The sequence below is a fragment of the Eleutherodactylus coqui genome, chromosome 13, assembly GCF_035609145.1.
Source record: "Eleutherodactylus coqui strain aEleCoq1 chromosome 13, aEleCoq1.hap1, whole genome shotgun sequence".
NCBI classification, from domain to species: Eukaryota; Metazoa; Chordata; class Amphibia; order Anura; family Eleutherodactylidae; genus Eleutherodactylus; species Eleutherodactylus coqui.
The window spans coordinates 11,960,345-11,978,469 of NC_089849.1; the positions used below are offsets into that span (position 1 = coordinate 11,960,345).

The 18,125-nt window shown below is 42.9% G+C and overlaps 1 protein-coding gene across 2 annotated transcripts in view; it reads left to right on the top strand.

Moving 5' to 3' along the window:
• RAD21L1 (RAD21 cohesin complex component like 1) overlaps positions 1–18,125 on the top strand; it is a 36,486-nt gene that overhangs the window by 12,286 nt on the left and 6,075 nt on the right. For both annotated transcript variants that reach the window (XM_066586764.1, XM_066586765.1), the window contains exons 2-9: positions 3,254–3,431; positions 4,606–4,735; positions 4,828–4,927; positions 7,390–7,493; positions 9,356–9,523; positions 9,671–9,766; positions 11,859–11,972; positions 12,537–12,766. In XM_066586764.1, the coding sequence (XP_066442861.1) occupies positions 3,276–3,431; positions 4,606–4,735; positions 4,828–4,927; positions 7,390–7,493; positions 9,356–9,523; positions 9,671–9,766; positions 11,859–11,972; positions 12,537–12,766 (1,098 nt within the window). In that variant the 5' untranslated portion in view covers positions 3,254–3,275. The remainder of the gene's footprint in view (positions 1–3,253; positions 3,432–4,605; positions 4,736–4,827; positions 4,928–7,389; positions 7,494–9,355; positions 9,524–9,670; positions 9,767–11,858; positions 11,973–12,536; positions 12,767–18,125) is intronic.

An 18,125-nucleotide genomic window follows, 5' to 3' on the forward strand; every position in this document is an offset into this window, starting at 1 on the left:
GACGGCTTCCATTGCAGTCAATGGAAGCCGTCCGTTCACGCTATCTTCTGCTGTAGCACAGCGGAAGATAGCGTGAAAATGCTTCCCCGCCTACCGCCGCCGCGTCACATGACGCGGCCGGCATGTCACATGATGCGACGGCGGTGGGCGGGGAAGCGTCATGCGGGAGCGAGGACGCCGGATCCGCAGGTAAGTTTGGGGTCTCCTAGGGGGAGCCCGTCACAGCCGTGTGAAGCCGGCCTAAAACAATCATAGCATTCTTTTTTTTTTTTTTTTTTGAATAAATTCTTTATTTGTAATTTTCATTTAACATAAACATTTGCAATTTAGTATCATTTGAGTGGCACGCATGTCTAGAGTACATTGGAGTAAAATAAGAGGTATATCCATGAATCAACATGAAAACACTATTTGCAGGCATGCCAGAGTTTTAGGGGAGGAGAAAAAAAGAACTGAGGTGAAGTGGGTAAGGGAAGGCAAAAGGTTAGGGGCGTACAGGGGCAGAGGAATAAAGACGGTAGCCAAGAGGACCAGCAGTTATATATGTGTATTAGACACAATGTAAAGGTTAGAATTGAGCGAACGTACTCTGCCGCGCTTGATGCTCCTTCGAGTATTAGCATACTCGATGGTGCTCGCTACTCGAGCAAGCATCACGTCGTGTTCGACCTCGCCCCAGTTTTGCCCCCTCCCCGCTGCGACGTGTCAGTTTTGCCGGGAGTGAGAGGAAAAAAAGCTTGGCAACCGGCAGGTCGCATACAAAAATGCTCGAGTCTCCCATTGAACGCAATGGGGTTCGTTACTCGAATTTTACGAAAAGCTCGACTCGAATAACGAGGACCCGAGCATTTGGGTACTCGCTCATCTCTAGTAAAGATCTATATTCAGGGGGAGTTTTGGAATTCGTTCCAATAAAACCATGTTTTCAGAAATTTGTTTTGTGTTGTCCTGCAAAATTAAAGGGGTTGTCTCGCGGCAGCAAGTGGGGTTCAGCACTTCTGTATGGCCATATTAATGCACTTTGTAATGTACATTAATATGGCCATACAGAAGTGTATAACCCCACTTGCTGCCGCGAGACAACCCCTTTAAGCCCGCATATGGCTATGTCAATGGAAAAATACCAAAAAAGTTATGGCTATTGTAAGGGGGGGGGGGAATAAAAAAAAAGAAAAACTGAAAAATCTCTGGTCTTTAATGGGTTAAGGACTTTTTTTTTTATTACCGATTTGAGGAATCTGACAGTAATGTTTCCCAGAACTGTGAAGACTTTCTGTTCCAAGTTATATTGTCTCTTGCTCTAGAACGTCTGCATCTTGGCTTCATGTATCTTCCAGGCCTGTAATGCAATGTTTTCAGCCGGGTTCCTAACAACAAAAAGCCTTGAATGGACTCCAGTTGGAACGCTCAGCTCTGCAGGGAGAACATCTCAATGGAAGATTTATTAGAGGATGCTTTCAAAATGTATCTGGAAGCTCATCTCATATTCTGATCTCACATGTCAGACTATTCTATGAGATTCTTCATGGATGGCCAAAATCACAGCCCATTCAGAAGCCATGTGAACTTTCCATATAGCTCAGCGGGTAAAAGCTTTATGCCCAGTGTATACAGATGTACCCGCAGGAGCAGCCTGATATCATATAGGAGTTGCACCTGAAATGTAAACTCCTTCTACACTTCAGGGCTTAAAGAGCTTTCACACATGCAGAATTATTCCGCAAGACGCACCTAAAGATGCAGGGAATTCTGCAACAAAATCCGCATGTATACATGCAGGTAATGGAGCGCAGATTAAGCCGCATCTTTGGATGGGTATTGCACAATAATTCCACACGTGTGAAAGTACCTTTAGGGTGCATTCACACGGGTGACAGCGAGTTGGGCTCAATTTGAATGGTACATGAACAATCCGTCTGAGTGCAGCGTGATGCGCGGGAGACCGCATATCTGCATGTTTTATCATTGTACCAGACGCACACGAAAATAGAACATGCTGCAATTGTTCCAGCCCTCAGCATTACTGCGAGAGAAAACGCCCATGTGAATGCATCCATTGCAAATAATGGGTTGTATTTTCATGCGTCTCGCAACGCACAAAACACGCACGATTTTCTCACTTGTGCGAATGCATCCTTATTTACATAGGTATAATTATCATGCGAGTCTGCAACTGACTGCATAAGGTCTCATTTCAGTTACTGGGATTATTCATAAATGTGGGTTTCTTGTACCAGGACCAATGGTCTGTTTAAAAGAAAAAAAATGGCAACATGTCCTACACTGGCTTGATTTCTCAGATGAAAGTGGCACATTTAAGGCAAAGGGTAAGCAACGAAAAAGCACACATGGAATTAAATCCCTGTGCGAGGTTTCTAGATATTGTTTCTAGGTGATGCTAGAAAAAACTTATGCCTATTGTATTTTTGTGTGTGAGAAAAATGTATACCACATGGGAGTATAACGATGGATGCAATCAACACATACAGATGACCCACGGATTACAATCAATGTGTTTACAAACTAAAATCGGACAAGTTGTCCCATGATGGTGCAGAAAGAGAGAAGTCCAAACCCCGATGTAAGTGGGGCCCAAGGCTGAATTCACTCGTCCAAGTTGCATCCGAAGCATTGTGGTTTTTTTCATCCGCGTGCAGTTATGTTCCTATGCACATTTTTAGTTCTGTATATCATCTGTTTTTCACGTCCTCAAAAAACCTGAAACGGGCCCCAATTCATTTTTTGTCTGTATCCCTTAGCAACAGTAACAGACATGCACAAATAGATCCATGATATACGATAATGGATGATATCCGTCTGCTGTCGATCTTCTTTTTTACACTCTCAGTGGCCTGAATGAGCAAATCTCATCCGCAAATCGTTTCAGAATAAGTGTATGTTGTGATTTTCTTTTCCCGCGCAGACTGTGTATACATCTGAGAGTGAATCGGAATGTTCTTATGAGTAATTTTGCATATACCCTAGATAGAAGTATGCACAGTGACCATAAATCCTATACTGTTCTACAGAAACATTTGATAAATTGTGGCTTTAATTTTGGACATATATACAATATTAAGTCATATATATGGTATGAGGTCATATATATGTTGTGTGAAGTCATTTCTACAGATTATAATGTAGCTGATAAGCCCTTATTTTCCACGGGTTTGCACAAGTTCCGAAATCGATTATTTTATTGCTTGAAACGCAGCTTATATAATTATTAAAATACGCTCTATTTTTTTTACAGCTATATTTACTTGCATATTTTGATGGTTATAAATATGTTCTACACATATCTGCTTCTGGGCAAACGAGGGATCCTATCCAAGATCTGGATCGCTGCACATTGGGAGAAGAAACTTACTAAGGCTCACATATTTGAGTGCAACCTTGAAAAAGCCATTCAAAGCATCATGACGCCAAAGGTACATGCCCTTTTTACAGTCACATTTTGGTGTATATTCACTATCACTTGTATCAGTAACGAGCTACAGCACCTGGGTAGAAACTTTTCTCTAAGAGCCTGACACTATAAAAATACGTTTCCACAGACAAGTAGAACATACAAATGCTCGCTGGTTGGCTGCACATTTTCCTGTGTGAAGACAAAGATGTACAGTCAACCGATGGTAGCATTATGGGGACAAATGGTTGTATTAAAGGGGTTGTCCAGGACTTTACTATTGATCACAGATCTTCAGGATAGGTCATCAATAGTTGATCAGCAGGGCTCTGCCACTTGGGATCTCTGCTGATCAGCCGTTGGCAGGGTTTGTTGTCACTGTAGACACATCTGGAAGCAGACAGCTCTGTCTGTAGTGCAGTGGCCCGGGCTGGAATTGCAGGATCAGATTCCATTGAATTCAATGGGAGCTGTGCCTGCATTACCAAACCAGGCCACTGCACTATGGACAGAGTTGTCTACTTCTGGCTCTGTCCGCAATGACAGTTGGCCCCAGTATCTGCTCATTTGCAGGTACCCCACCAATCAACTATTGATGACCAATTTTGAGGATAGGTCATCAATAGTAAAATCACAGAAAATGCCTTGATGCCCCTAAGCAGCAGCAGATCGTCTGCCCTTGTGAACAATGATCGAGTGCTGACGAGCATGCTCATTTGTGGTTGGTGCTCACGGCACGAACTGTCCAGCACGACGTTCGTTTGCCCAGTCATAGGGCTGTGTAAATCTGCGTGTGCTCAATTGTCATCTGATCATCTCATTTCTACTGCAGAAAAAATTATCATTATCAACGGAACATCTTTCTGTGTGAACAGAAAATGTGCTGCCAACAATAATGATACTTTATTGGATAGAAACTATTGTAATAGCGATCGTTCGCCTCCAGCGAAGCCGGCATCATCCTGTAGGCCATTTGAATTTGAACTGTTTCATTGATCAGTGCTCATTTAAACAACTGTTGGTCCATGTCTAGTAGCAACAGCTTGGACAAAATTGTTTTTATTGTTTAGCTTTTCACATTATAGCCATACATGCAGGTAAATAGCCCCATGCTGCTTCATCCTCCAGTTAACTGAATGAGAATAGTACTATACTTCAGAAGGAGTATTAAAACCCCCCTTTATTTCATATGACAGGTCATGATCGCCCTTAGAACCTCAGGTCATTTACTTCTTGGTGTCGTTCGAATATACCACCGAAAAGCAAAATATCTTTTAGCCGATTGTAACGAAGCTTTACTCAATATGAAGATTACATTTCGTCCAGGTGACTAGTACTCCAAGGCATAAAACGTTTAACCATTATTCCGATACTTTGTGATCATGTGTGATGCCTATACCTTTTCGTCATTTTTACAGGTGCTCTGGATCTCACAGAAAATAACCAGGAAGCCAGCTACAACGCTATCACTCTCCCTGAAGAATTTCTAGACTTTGACATGCATTTACCCGATTTAAAGTATTGCATCTAATTAGTTTTTTTCAGTCTGGGGAAATAGCATATTTACAGGTAGCATTAGCCAGTTTCAGTTTGGTAACTTGCCCACCATAACCAGTAGTAAGTCTAGCAATGCCTCTGCTCCTCATAGACACCAGTATTCAGCCCTGGGGCTGATCAGGCTATGTGTAGAGATGAGCGAGCACGCTTGGATAAGTCAATTACTCGAGCGAGCATCGCTTTTCTCGAGTAACTGCATTCTTGTCCGAGCAGGCTCGAGGGGGTGGCGGGGGTTGGTGGGGGGGAGAGAGAGATCTCTCTCACTCTCTCCCCCACCGCCCCCTCAAGCCTGCTAGGACAAGAATGTAGTTACTCGAGAAGAGCGATGCTCGTTCGAGTAACTGACTTATCCAAGCGTGCTCACTCATCGCTAGCTATGTGTCAATGAGGAAGCAATGCAAGCTTGTAACGTAAAGAGGTTGACATCCTTTATATAATAAGTGAAGGATAGTAACTCTGGGTATGTTGGCAACTTACTAATATAATGTAATTATCAGATCTCCACCGTTCAGTTGGAGAAGTCTTCTTCCTAAGCCGCCACTCTATCTTCAAAATAGCCACCGATAGAGGGGCATGACATGCACTGCGCCTGCACCAGTTTCTTTCCTGGATGCAGGTCTGGATGGGCAGGAAACTGACAAAGAGCAAGAGGCAGCAGAAACTGGCACCGATGGATGGGGTCACATCACATGCCCCTCAGTCGGCAGTAACCTTTAGGAGCAGCAGCAGTGTTGTCAGGAACCTGTGCGAATCTGAACAATAATTGCTCAGTGTAAATGCTGCCAGCGACTGAACCCTGAACAATAAGCAACAAATTATCATTTGTCATTCAGTTTTGGAAAGCATAAAAATCATGCGACGATCGGCCTGTGTAAACTGGCAGTAGTTTATCTATGAACGTCTGCCTATTTACCGTGAATTAAGGCGGGCAGAAAGAAGCTCTTAACTCTTTAACATATGCTCTTTAACCTCTTAGTGACGGCCAGTACACCTTTTTACTGAACTCACTAATGGGCTTTAAACCTGTACATACATCTTTTTAAGGCAATGAATTGGCTGACTGCTGACAGCCAGGCTCCTGCTTTAACATCCAGGAATGGAGAAACCTTATATCCTAGCAGTTTAACCCTTTACATGCTACAATCAATAACAACTGCAACAAGTAAGCAGATAACAGGAGGAGGGGGCTTCTACTGTCACCCTCTGGCTCCCAGTAGTGCGATTGCAAGGTACCAATGAGTTCCCATGGCAGTCGGAAGTCTGATAATAGCTTCCATGACTGTCCTGTAACTCAGCCTATTAGACCTCGCCTCCGGCAGATTCTGATAGGCTGCTGTCATAGGCTTAGTAAAATGTACTGCATAAGTAATGCAGTGTACTATCCTAACTATTGAGCGATCGCATCTTCAAGTCCACTTGAGGGACTTAAAGATAGCGTCAACATTTCAATAAAGTTTAATTTCAAGAAAAAAAGATCCAATTAAAAAAAAAAATACATATTTTTCCTCACAAACACCCTTTTTAAATTGATAAAATGTCAAAAGAAATTTTGCAAAAACAAAAATTAGGTACAACCGGGTTCGTAAGGACCTAGATAATGAAAATATTTAATTCATTGCACATTGCGAACACTGCAAAAATAATTTAAAAAGTAATGCCAGAATTGCTGGTTTGTTTTTGTTCACCTCCCCTAGTGATAAAAGCAATCTAAAGGTCACATGGTACCAATAAGTACCTCAACTCCTCCTGCAAAAACAAGATCTCACAGAGCTCTGTTGCCGGAAAAATACAAATGTTCTGGGTCTTAGGTGATGCAGAGTCAGTTGTTTTTATTTAAAAACGCGTTTCCATTGTGCAAAAGTGGTAAAAAATAAAAACATCTCTATATAATTGGTATCGCAGTAATCACGGCGATCAGATAAGAAAGTTATCATGTTATTTTTACCGAATGATGAACACTGTGAAAACAAAACCCCCAAAACATTTGCAGAATTTCTGGGGGCGGGGGGTGCCTTCACCTCCCCCCATCCCCCCAAAAGAAAAAAATTAAATAAGAGCTATACAACACATTATATGTACCTAAAATGGTGCTATTAAAAATAGATCTCTTCCCACAAAAAACAAGCCCTCATTGGCATTGTCAATGAGTTATGGCTCTTGTAATGTGAGGATGACAATCGCTTGGTCTATAAGGCAAAAAATAGGCTTGTCACTATTAGAGCATCAATAGGCTTCAAAGCACTGGTCCCTAACCTATGGCTCGCTAGCTATTTTGCAACTACAACTCCCAGCATGCTGAAAGTTCAAAAAGAGCAGGTTGAAGAAAATCACTCTACATTGTCAGAACTGAATTTATGGATTCTCTTCTTTATGGCCTTTTGGATACAAATTTACATTTACTTGTCTCTGATATGTTTTTACAGTTTAGTTGATGTGGTCGATCATTTCACACTGAACCAGAGCCGAGCAGAGGACATCACAATTCAAGAAGCATGTGACAGACAGCTTAATCTTCATGGTGGCTTTGGTGAGAGCGTAGATTAGAACGTGAACTATATACACTGGTCCAATATCTAAGGGCTATTTCACATCTGTTCTTGCCATTATAACTTTCCATTATGCTGCTCTCCGCTCTCATACAGTTCAGCATACTTCCCCTTCAATGTTGATCCAGAGTAAGGCAACAAAAAAAACAATGAGGTATAAGCCAATTTTCCCCATTTAAGGGAAAAATTCCTTCCCAAATCCAATCTGGCAATCAGAATAATCCCCGGATCACCGACCCTTCGAAAGTAATTAGTGACTATAACATGTAATTTTGTAACACTCGGGAAAGGCATCTAGGCCCCTCTTAAAGGAGCAGAAAAATAATGGTGGTTCTTGATTCTGCACATGTTATGTGATGCCGAACAGACCAATTGACTATAATGGGGTCAGTCAGGTTTTTATTATAATGTCCACATTTTACACATACAAATAGCACTGAATGCTACTTTATTTTTTAGAAATAGAATCTGATATGGTGGTTCTGGATGGAACCTCTAATGCAGATGCGAACAAGTCTTAAGCTGCATTTGAAAAAGGCACCTAATTTATTTGATGCTGCAACCAAATTTGTTTTTATAAATAAACCACAAAATTCCACAGCATTCTGTGTACTCTGGTAGGAAATTGTAAGATTAGATTACCAAACTGCGTTGCTCACATTACAATTATAATTTACAGACTTTAACCTACAGGAGTTAGTCCCACTTAAAGTGACCCTCCAGTTTCAGGACAAAATTCTGTCCTGGGACCAGAAGGTGGAAGGGGGTACATTACCTGCAGTTGACTGTGTCAACTTTCCCTCCATTCAGCTGATTCCGGTGCCATTTTCAGGAGGCCAAGACAGCCTCCACAATTTTTAGACTACCCAATTGTCCATTGTGCATTGATAGTGTTAGGACTACCAGTGCACCATACCTGCTCTGTGATTAGTAAATGCTGATCATATGATCATTGGAGGCCAATCAGAGAGCAGTGCAAAGTGTAATTAGAGGAATTGTCTAAACAATCAAGTGCAGGTAATGTACCACCTCCACCTCCTGGTCCCAGGACAGAATTTTGTCCCAAAACCAAAGGGTTGCTTTAAGTGTCTTTCACACAGACTGACAATAGGGCACAAATGTTCACCTAAATGTTTGCTTCTCCAATCGTCCAGTCAAAGCAGCCGTTTATATGGGCGAATCATCGTTCATCCCCATACAGCAGATGATCTGCCCATGTCCACAAAAGGAATAAGTACTGACCAACGAGCTTATTGTCGTCGGCACTCATTAGTGCAGGTGGATTACTGGGCATAAATGTAATACAGCTTCTATTGGAATGAAAAAAATTCTGTGTGCTGTATAAAATTTTAAATACTTGTTCATTTAAGCCATCTTCACACGACCGGATTTTCACTGCCGAATCCGCAGCGTGTGTCTGCACGGAGAATCTGCAGGAAATAGCATGCTTTGAAAGGTATCACGAATTGTGATTTCCACGAGCGAAGGAAAAATTTCAGCATGCTCTATTTCGCTGCGGACTCTGAGCTGACGGCTTCCATTAAAGTCAATGGAAGCTGTTCGACCTGCAGCCCATCCGCAATTGACATTGCGGATAGGCTGCGGGTATCCGCATTATCGCCTAACAATGGCGTGGGAAAAACAATCATTTAAGGAAAAAAATCTGTCCTGCGCATGACCACCGTAGAGCGTTCACGGGCATCCGCAGTACAGCAAAAGCAGGTACACAGGGTGACGCCTGACAGGATCAGAGCCAAAATCCACTGCAGGGACCCTTGCATGTCTGCTGTCGGCCCATGTCAAAGGACACTTGCATATAGAATTTCATGCTTGTTTACTACAGGAGATGACCGTGACACTTTCAGGCACGATTCTGCAAGTGATGTCTCCTTTGAAGTTAGTACCAACAGTGTTTTACCTGAGCAGAGTTCTGCCCTTCTACTTGGGGATTCAAGAGAACTTTTTGCTGATGACTTGTTTGGAGATGAAGAAGATACAACAACATTTTTTGGTAAGCAACATACAAAAGTCAATTAACCCCACGTCTGGCCTGAGCTTCGATAATTTTTTTTTTTTTACTGAGATGCTGACTGTGGCGTACATTGTTTACATATAGAAAAAAAGCTATGCTGTTTTGTTTTTGGATTTTTTTGTTTAGACAACAATCTGCTTTTTAATGAAACCAATGCATTGATTGTGGATAAAGATATGAACCAAGATGTAATGCTCCCACCAGAGGATCAGCCACCAGAGGGTAAGTACTCTGCTTAGAATTGATAAGCCAAAAAACAGCAAGAAACACTTAATATAATGATTCATTTTGGCTAATGTATGTGTATCTAGCATTTGCATATTCGTATTAGCAAATGCAGTACAGGCCCATTTAGATGGGACGAACTTCGGGCAAACGATTCCCCGACACTCGTCCCCGCATACACTTGCTCCTGTGCTGTTGCAGGGGAGCTAGTATCGCTGGCTCGCTCACAAAGCGGCCAGCAGGAGGGGCAGGGATGCTGCAGGAGATTTCACTCCTCTCGTTTCCCCGCCCCTCTCCATTGACTTAACATAGCGGCCGTTCAATACTGAACAGCTGCTGTTTACACTGAAAGATGATTATTCAGCTCATCGTCCATTGTTTATACAGCATAAACGATGGATGATGAGCTGAACGATCATCGTTCAGTGTAAATAGCAGCCTTCAGTATTGAATGGCCGCTATGTTAAGTCAATGGAGAGGGGCGGGGAAGCGAGAGGAGTGAAATCTCCTCCAGCCACCCTGCTGTGAGCCAATGATACTAGCTCCCGTACAGCAGCAGCACGAGAGCGAGTATGTGCGGGGATGAGTGTCGGGCATTGTTTGCCCGACATTCGTCCCGTCTAAATGGGCCTTAACTCAAGATTCTTTTACGTGGGCTGATCCTTGGCCTGATGTAAGTGAATGCTGATCGACAAGCATGTTGGTTGACACTTGTTTGTTTTTGTTTTACAGAAGTTGAGAATTGATGCTATGGGGATGAATGATTGTTAGTACGATCGTTCCTCCCCATAGGCCAGCTGTACATCTCCCCTTTCACAAGGGAAGATTCACAGACAATTAGTGAGAATTTTTATGCGCATTGAAAAATCAACAATCGGCCAACGAATGAGTGTTTGATTGTTCGTCAACTGATCATTGGTTCTTTTATGTATATGGGCTGATTATTGAGCAAACAATTGATAATCAGGATATAATTGCTGAGTTTTTACTTTTCCTTTAAATGGCACGGGCACTTTATTTTTCATTCCTTGCATAGCACCAACATATGTTGTACAAACATTGTCAACATTAGTTGGATAACGCCTGCTGGTTACGGGAGTGTGTACTTAGGTAGGTAAAACCTAGAGCTGCAAATACATGCTGCTGCAAAGTCCATTAATGAAAACAATGGAGATCCAAGAGGTCCATTATTTAAGCAAGAATGCTATGTTATGTTTTTTACTTACAGGGATACTGCAGAGAGAATTAGCATAAGCAACAATGCTTCTATGTATAATAAGCAATCTAGCTGAAATGTAGTTAGCAGGAGTCATGATTGGCAGTTTGCCCTGCAGATGTTTCTAGGCAAATGCCTTCTAGTTTCAATAACCTTGAATGCAGAAGCTCTCACTAAAAGGCCCCCATACACCTTCAATAGCTGTTGGCAGAAGGTTAGTTTGGCCGACAGCTATTCTCCATATACATGAACACTCAGTCAAACTCAACATGCCTGATTCCTCTTTTGACGAACATCATCCACTAAGTCAGGAGGCCTCCATATACTTTCGACAGTTGGCTGCTCCCACTGCAAAAGGCAGGGTCGGGCAACATTTGTCTAATGTCTAGGGGGCCTTAACAATCTTGCATTATTCGAAATTCCAATTATTCCAAATACAGTATTTCTAGTGCTCAGTATTTGCAAACTCATAACTCACACATGTCTGTAGTAATATGTCAATGGCAAGGAGAATATATGGTACATTGACTAAGGGCTTTTTACATGTGCAGGTAATCAGGAATGAACATTTGTCCAGCTGATTATCTGCCCTATGTGAAGGTGCCGCCGATCACCTAATAAATGAGAAAAAACTTGTTTATACGGTATCAAAAAATCATCTGTTTTTGGCAGCACATCTCCCATATAAACAGCAATGTGCTGCTGGCAGTAGGGAAATTGTATGTGCCTGAACGATCTTACTGACAATATGGTTGATTGCACCATGTAAATGGAGCTGAATGAGCACTGATTGACTTGCAAAAACATTGATTGGTGTTTGTCTCTGGCAGAAGATCTAACAGTGTAAAACCTAACATATTATTGTACATGCAGCTTACTTGGATGAAACCCAAGAGTCACCTTTGGAAGATGATCCATGTGCAAACACCACCACTCTGGTCTCTAGTGAAGAAATTGCCTTTGTTCTAGATCCTGTTGATATTTCAGGTACATAACAGAGTGAAAAAACAAGCATATAGGCTCTGGTGCATTAGGGCACTAGTACTAAAGCTTTAGTGGCGGCCACTGACACTCACGATTTAAAGCTAATTGCCAGGCTGAATTTGCAAGTCCAGATGCAGCTCCGTATTTAGCTCGTGTAATATCACCCTTAGGATTTTTTTTAAATTAAGTAAGTGCACTACAATGCCCTCTGAAATAAACAGCTGACTATAACCACTAGCATTATATATTGAAGTGTCTAAGTGTAGGATATGAAGATTATAACGATATGAGATTAGCGCACTATTACATGAACGCTAGCACCCGTTGCTAGCATTCGTATTTTAGTTGCGCAGCTGAACCTGCAGATGCAGCCCACCAATTAGCACTTTGTGTTACCTCGTGTAATAGTATCCCTAGTAATCTTTTTTTAATACAAATGTGTTCACACATGTTGCTAGAAAGCCTTCTATTAGTGGCAATCACATTCTCATCTGTCCTTCCAACAACACAGCAAAGTAAGAAGTAGAATGACACAATGCTTTCTAAAGAAATGTCTTCATTTTAAAGTAATAGAAAAGAAAAAACGAAGTAAGAGGAAGCGTACCTTAATGGTGGATGATCTGAAGGAGATCCCGAGCAGCTGCATGCATGAGCAGCTAAAGGATACATCTGACACCATCACAACTTTGGATATTGCTCCCCCAACTGAGCACCTCATGGAGTGGAAGCTGATCGGAGGGGTGCAGTGGCTGCTGTCTCACCCAAGTCAACCCATAATCAACTCTGAGCTGTTACAGGTAAGCAGGACCTACAATTAAAGGGATTTTACTATTGCTGACCTATCCTCAGGATAGTTTATCAGTGGGGGTCCACCACTTGTCATCCCTACCTGAGGGCAGGTTATCAATAGTAACGCACTTTAACATTAGTGCATTTTTATTTAGTGTTTATTCCAAGTGGTTAGTCTGCCTTTAGTGGGGTCCTATATTTGAATCTGGCCATCATCAAGGAAACATTGGCATGGAGTTTGTATGTTCTACCTGTGTTTCTGTGGGTTTCCTCTAGGATCTTCATACTGATAGGTGAATTACCTTCCAATTACTTTGGCCCCAATATGTGAAACTAAGGTCAAGGAACAAGATTGAGGCTGTTTCAAGTCTCTATTCTATTGTTCCATCCTGGCAAGATTGCTGCTAGGAGTGGAGAGAGAGAAGTAGTAGTGGAAGGATTGGGTTGTTCTTTAAGAGGTGGATCTGAAGGGAAGACAGAATCCAACGACTATTCCCTGTCCAGACTAAACTAGTGATTGCAAGGTGGAGAAACCGAGTGATGAGTTCGTATCATGCGTAAAGGGTACGTTTTTTTCCGAAGAGGTCCCAAAAACAGTATGCCTAACGCCTTGACCACAGGTACAATGACAGTAGATGCGACGGAAAAAACTGCCATCGGATATTATGCAGTATATGTTTTACACCTAGGAGGACACTGGGAACTGAGGCAATACTACAGGTAAAAGGAGCGATCGTAGAAGAAATGTTAAAGATGAATACCAGTGAATGTACCCATCAGAAGTACTTCAGCAATGTATAGGCTTCATAGGCTAACTTCTTTTATGGGAGGGATCGCTGTGGGAACCTAAAGCTGGAGCAGGCCACTTAGCGTAGTTGGGGCACTGCATAGTGATTACCGAGACAAGCTCACGGAGGAACCCAAGCTGTGAAAGGTTGGACTTGAAATCAAGGTGTTCCATTGTAATGGCCCAGAGTTAACAGGGCCCCTCCATAAGTATATATGTGTTTGTCTTGTGCCTATGTATTGTCAATGTCTTCTATGTGCCTGAATTTGATGTGTGTTGCATCTCTGCAGCACTGAATGAGTTAACAACTAGGTTATGTCTGAAAAATGTATCTTGTGAAAAATGTGATCATGCTTGATATATGTGCGTGCAAGGTGCATAGTTAGAGAGTAATCTATGCAGGCCTGCAAGTTAGTCGGTTGGTCTTCTGCAAGAGAGTCTGTCTAACTTAGAGTCGTGGGAGTTGAGAGACTTTCCGTGAGTAGGAGAAACTGTGCCTTGTCCTCCAAAGAGCCCCCAGGATGGAAGAGTCTGAGCGATGGCCTGATGTGTGCCCCGGGCCCTATTCACCCAGGCCTCCCTGCTTTTAATATGGAGGACTGTGAGAGAGCGTGAGAGGAACTGCCATGCAATGCTGAGTGCTACAGCTAAATATAAGTGTTGACCGGTAGAGAGCTGGAGAGACAAAGAGAGTGGCCGGGAGCGGAACCTCACAGATAACTAAGACTGTGGACTCATCTGACATCCTGTGAATCCTCCCTGTCGCACCACTATTCTGTGTACACTAGTGATATGATGATGTGTGTAAAGTCTATGGACTGTAAATAATTTTCTTTACAAGTAAATGAGCTCAACCGACCGTTCCTGGTTTTGCTCTAAAATGTTTCCCTGTGTGTGGACTACTTTATTCAATCATCCAGCTTCACCGCAGAGGACAGAATGGTGGCGTCATGAGTGACAAAACAGACTTAAGGTAAACCGCATCTTGGGTTATCCTGTGAAAGTCCCCTAGCAGTAACTTAGAGCCCCGTGACAAGGCCTTCTCTACCCTGCTATCTCCTCGGCTGTGGGCCCGCTCCTCAGACACTGCACCATCGTACGGTGCGGCCTCCACTACCAAGATTTTTAGAATCTGGATCAGTAGTGTATGGAGGAAGAAAAGGATGAATGATCAATACTAGTGTTAAGTAGCATCAACATAAGAAAACAGGCTGAGAAGGGCAATGCCATTCAGAACTGTTCAACATCAAGGAACTTCTAGTGCAGAGAATAATAGTATATAAATACTCCCGTCTGGGAAGCGTTTAATGAGGCTGTATGGCGGATGAGACTTAGAGTAAGGGCTCATTCACACGGGTGTTTGTGTACAATGCTGCGAGTCTTCCACAGCGTTGTAAGCATTACAGACCATATGCTCTGACAGCACATGCCCGGGATTTATTTTTTTCAAATTCTCCGCTCTGTTCCGAGTGGGGATGCATATGATAATGCTGTCCACACGTAATGCATGTGTATCGACAACATTTCATACACAGCCCATTCAAGGGCTGCGTATGATACACAGAGAAATAAAGCATGCTGTGATTTATTTCTCCTGTATATCGATACACAGTGCCCACACGCAGCTGTGAATGGAAGAATGAAAGTCCATTGACTTTGATTGCCTCCATTCACCGAGTGTTACACACGGGAAATACACATACGTAATATGCGGTGACAATACGCCCGTGTGAATGAGCCCTAGGTCGTCAGAGTTCAGTAGGCATATGAGAACCTACATAGCAGAAGTAAGGAACGAGCTGTCTGGTACCAGTCATAACCTGTAGTCATGAAGATATGTGGTGGAACCATGAGATGTAGACTGATGGTTAATCCATTATCCCTCCGGCTATTTGGCAAGAAGAGCCTAACAAAAGTGAGACAGAATATAGCGGATCTACTGCACAATGATGCCTTCCTTAGAGGAAATCGTGATGCTCCCCGGACTGCATGAACCTGCTCTACAGAATGTAGCAGTAATGTAGTTGTGAGTACTGTGGGCCACATGGATACTGTATTACACAGTAATACAGATACTCCTATATGAAGGAAGAAAGTGACCATAAGATAGCAGCCAGCACTGCCGTTACGGTTTGTATGACACAGATAATGTGGCTGATTGAGTCTGCACTTACTACCTTACCTGTAGTCGTACACAATTGTTCCCTCCGCAGAGGGGGGTATGAGGTGGTATAAAGTTGTCATCATCACCAAAGCCCTCAACTACCGAGTTGAGCAGCAGTCTCAATCTTTGACCTATGGAGAAGGCAAGGATGCCGCCTGGTACCCACATTCGGATGAAGTGGGATACAGATTCCAGCAGTAATTAATTCCTGCTATCCAAAGGTATTCAAGGCAGCTTTATGCCTTTACTGACTGCATCATCATATTAATGCAAAGAGAAGGCATAGATATTTACAATTATGACCCGAGTGCTCAAGCGTGACTGGTCAATAAGGGGGCAGGGTGCCTTCTATAGCTGCATAGTTGTGGGTGAAGCATAGTGTTATCGCATGTCATGGACAGCCTATCCCTGGGTTATCAATTCTCTCTAGGATAAACTGCTATCGAAAGTCTCCCCATGACTTTAAATGTGGGGGACCATGGCGGTGGAGAAGGTAGAAATATCCCTCCTATGAATGGAAAGAACACCCTCAAGCATACAGCCTACCTCCTCAATGAGCTGTACCTGTCAGGTCAAGCAGCTCTGGGGGTCTCCGTGCCCGCACTACCGGTCCTATTACCCGGGGTGCGGCGCAGAGAGCTCCGGCCTTGGTAACCTCGCCTGGCCGCCATGATCCGGGTGCGTGCGCAGGGAGCATGTGCCTAGTTAGTGGGGTTGCTGGGGACGCGATTGGTTACCGCCCCGCGTCCCTGTTCAATTGACACCCAGGCGCGTTCCTTCTGTCGCTGCCTGGCTTTAGCAGGCGCCGGGGGCTGTTCACTCCCGGCGTCCTGTGATTGGGTCCTGTTGCTGTCAGGCTCCCTGCCCCAATCAGCTGCTGGGGCGGGAATTCTGAGAGCATTTAAACTGCTCAGTTTCATTCAGACCTTGCCAGTGTATGTTTGATCTCCAGCTACACTCGTGTTTCCTTGGATTGTTGCCCTGCTTTGACTGGCTTGCTTTGGACCTGACTTTGACTTCGCCTGACCCCTTGTACCGCTTTCTTTCCTGTTGCCGACCCGGATTGCCTGACAATAATGATGATTATAAAACAAGCATATTAAATACTACATATTCACATGTACAGAACGATAAGAAGAAGATGAACAGATCAACAATGCCAACCGTATCACTTGTGCCCCAGCGCGCGTTTCGCTCAAGCATCGGGGTTCTTCATATGTTCGTATTATTGTCCTGTACATGTGAATATTTAGTATTTAATCGTCATTATTATAAATATGATTATTATAGCATTGGATATTGTTTGCATATACAGATCTTTATGAACAAGGATGCTGAATGCCTTCCTTTTTCTGATGAATTATTTCTTTTTTGGGGAATTATTCCCTTCTGTATTATACAGTGGTGATCCGCGCCACCCAACAATGGATAATAGAAATGGACTCACCTGGTGCATGGCGGGGCCCCTAAGGCAAGGGGAACATCCTGCCTGCACCAATGATCCTGGTAGGCTCGTATCTGTATTATGATATTTTAAATTGATTCTATTTAATAAAACTTAAAAGTTCTTTTTCTTGAAGCTTTGTGCGCTGACCTCTTTTTTTTTGTCAATCCATTATGCAGCAGAGCGTGTGTTGATGGTTGTAATATATGCAACTTTGACTTATTATATTACATGGAGGTCTATATATGTTTGGCACGTAACTATGAAAAGGTCTCCCTACTAAAAGGTCTTTTAAATGCAAAGCTTAAATCACGGATTGCTAATAAACAGACGCCACACTCCCCCCACAATGCATAACGAGTGAATGACAAGTAGGGAAACAAGTTTTTTTCACAATTGAAAAAGGGTCCGACCGCTGAGCTTTGAGGGGGAGGGAAGCAAGAAGAGGGATAAATCTGTTGTGACTTGTAAGTAAAAGACACTTGAATACAGAAAGAGCTACTGAGAGTATCGAAACAAGGGCTGATCAAAAAGAAGAATAATGGAGTGGAAGGTAAATATACTGCACCTGTTTGTCAAGGCACTGAGCATCTCTGGAGTGCATGCTCTGGCCATTTGCCATTATGGCATGAGCATGTGCTCCGGAGATGCTCAATCCAATGACAAACAGGCAGAGTATGGTTGCTGCTTTCTGAGCACACTTGGAGTGCAATAATAAATGTACCTTAGACCGCGTTTAGTCGGCCGTATGCGAGTTGTGCCCAAGCTTTTCGTGGCAACTTGCATGTAGAGGAGAGAAGAATATTGTATGTCTTGCTGTGATGCCTGATGTGAACCAGAATAGTAGATGCTGCCACTTTTTTACACAGACCATCGGTTTATGAAAACAAATCGCATATCTGAAAAGACTCATTGATTTTAATGGGTCCAAGTTCTGTTCGAGTTTACTACATTACAAACTTGGACAAAACT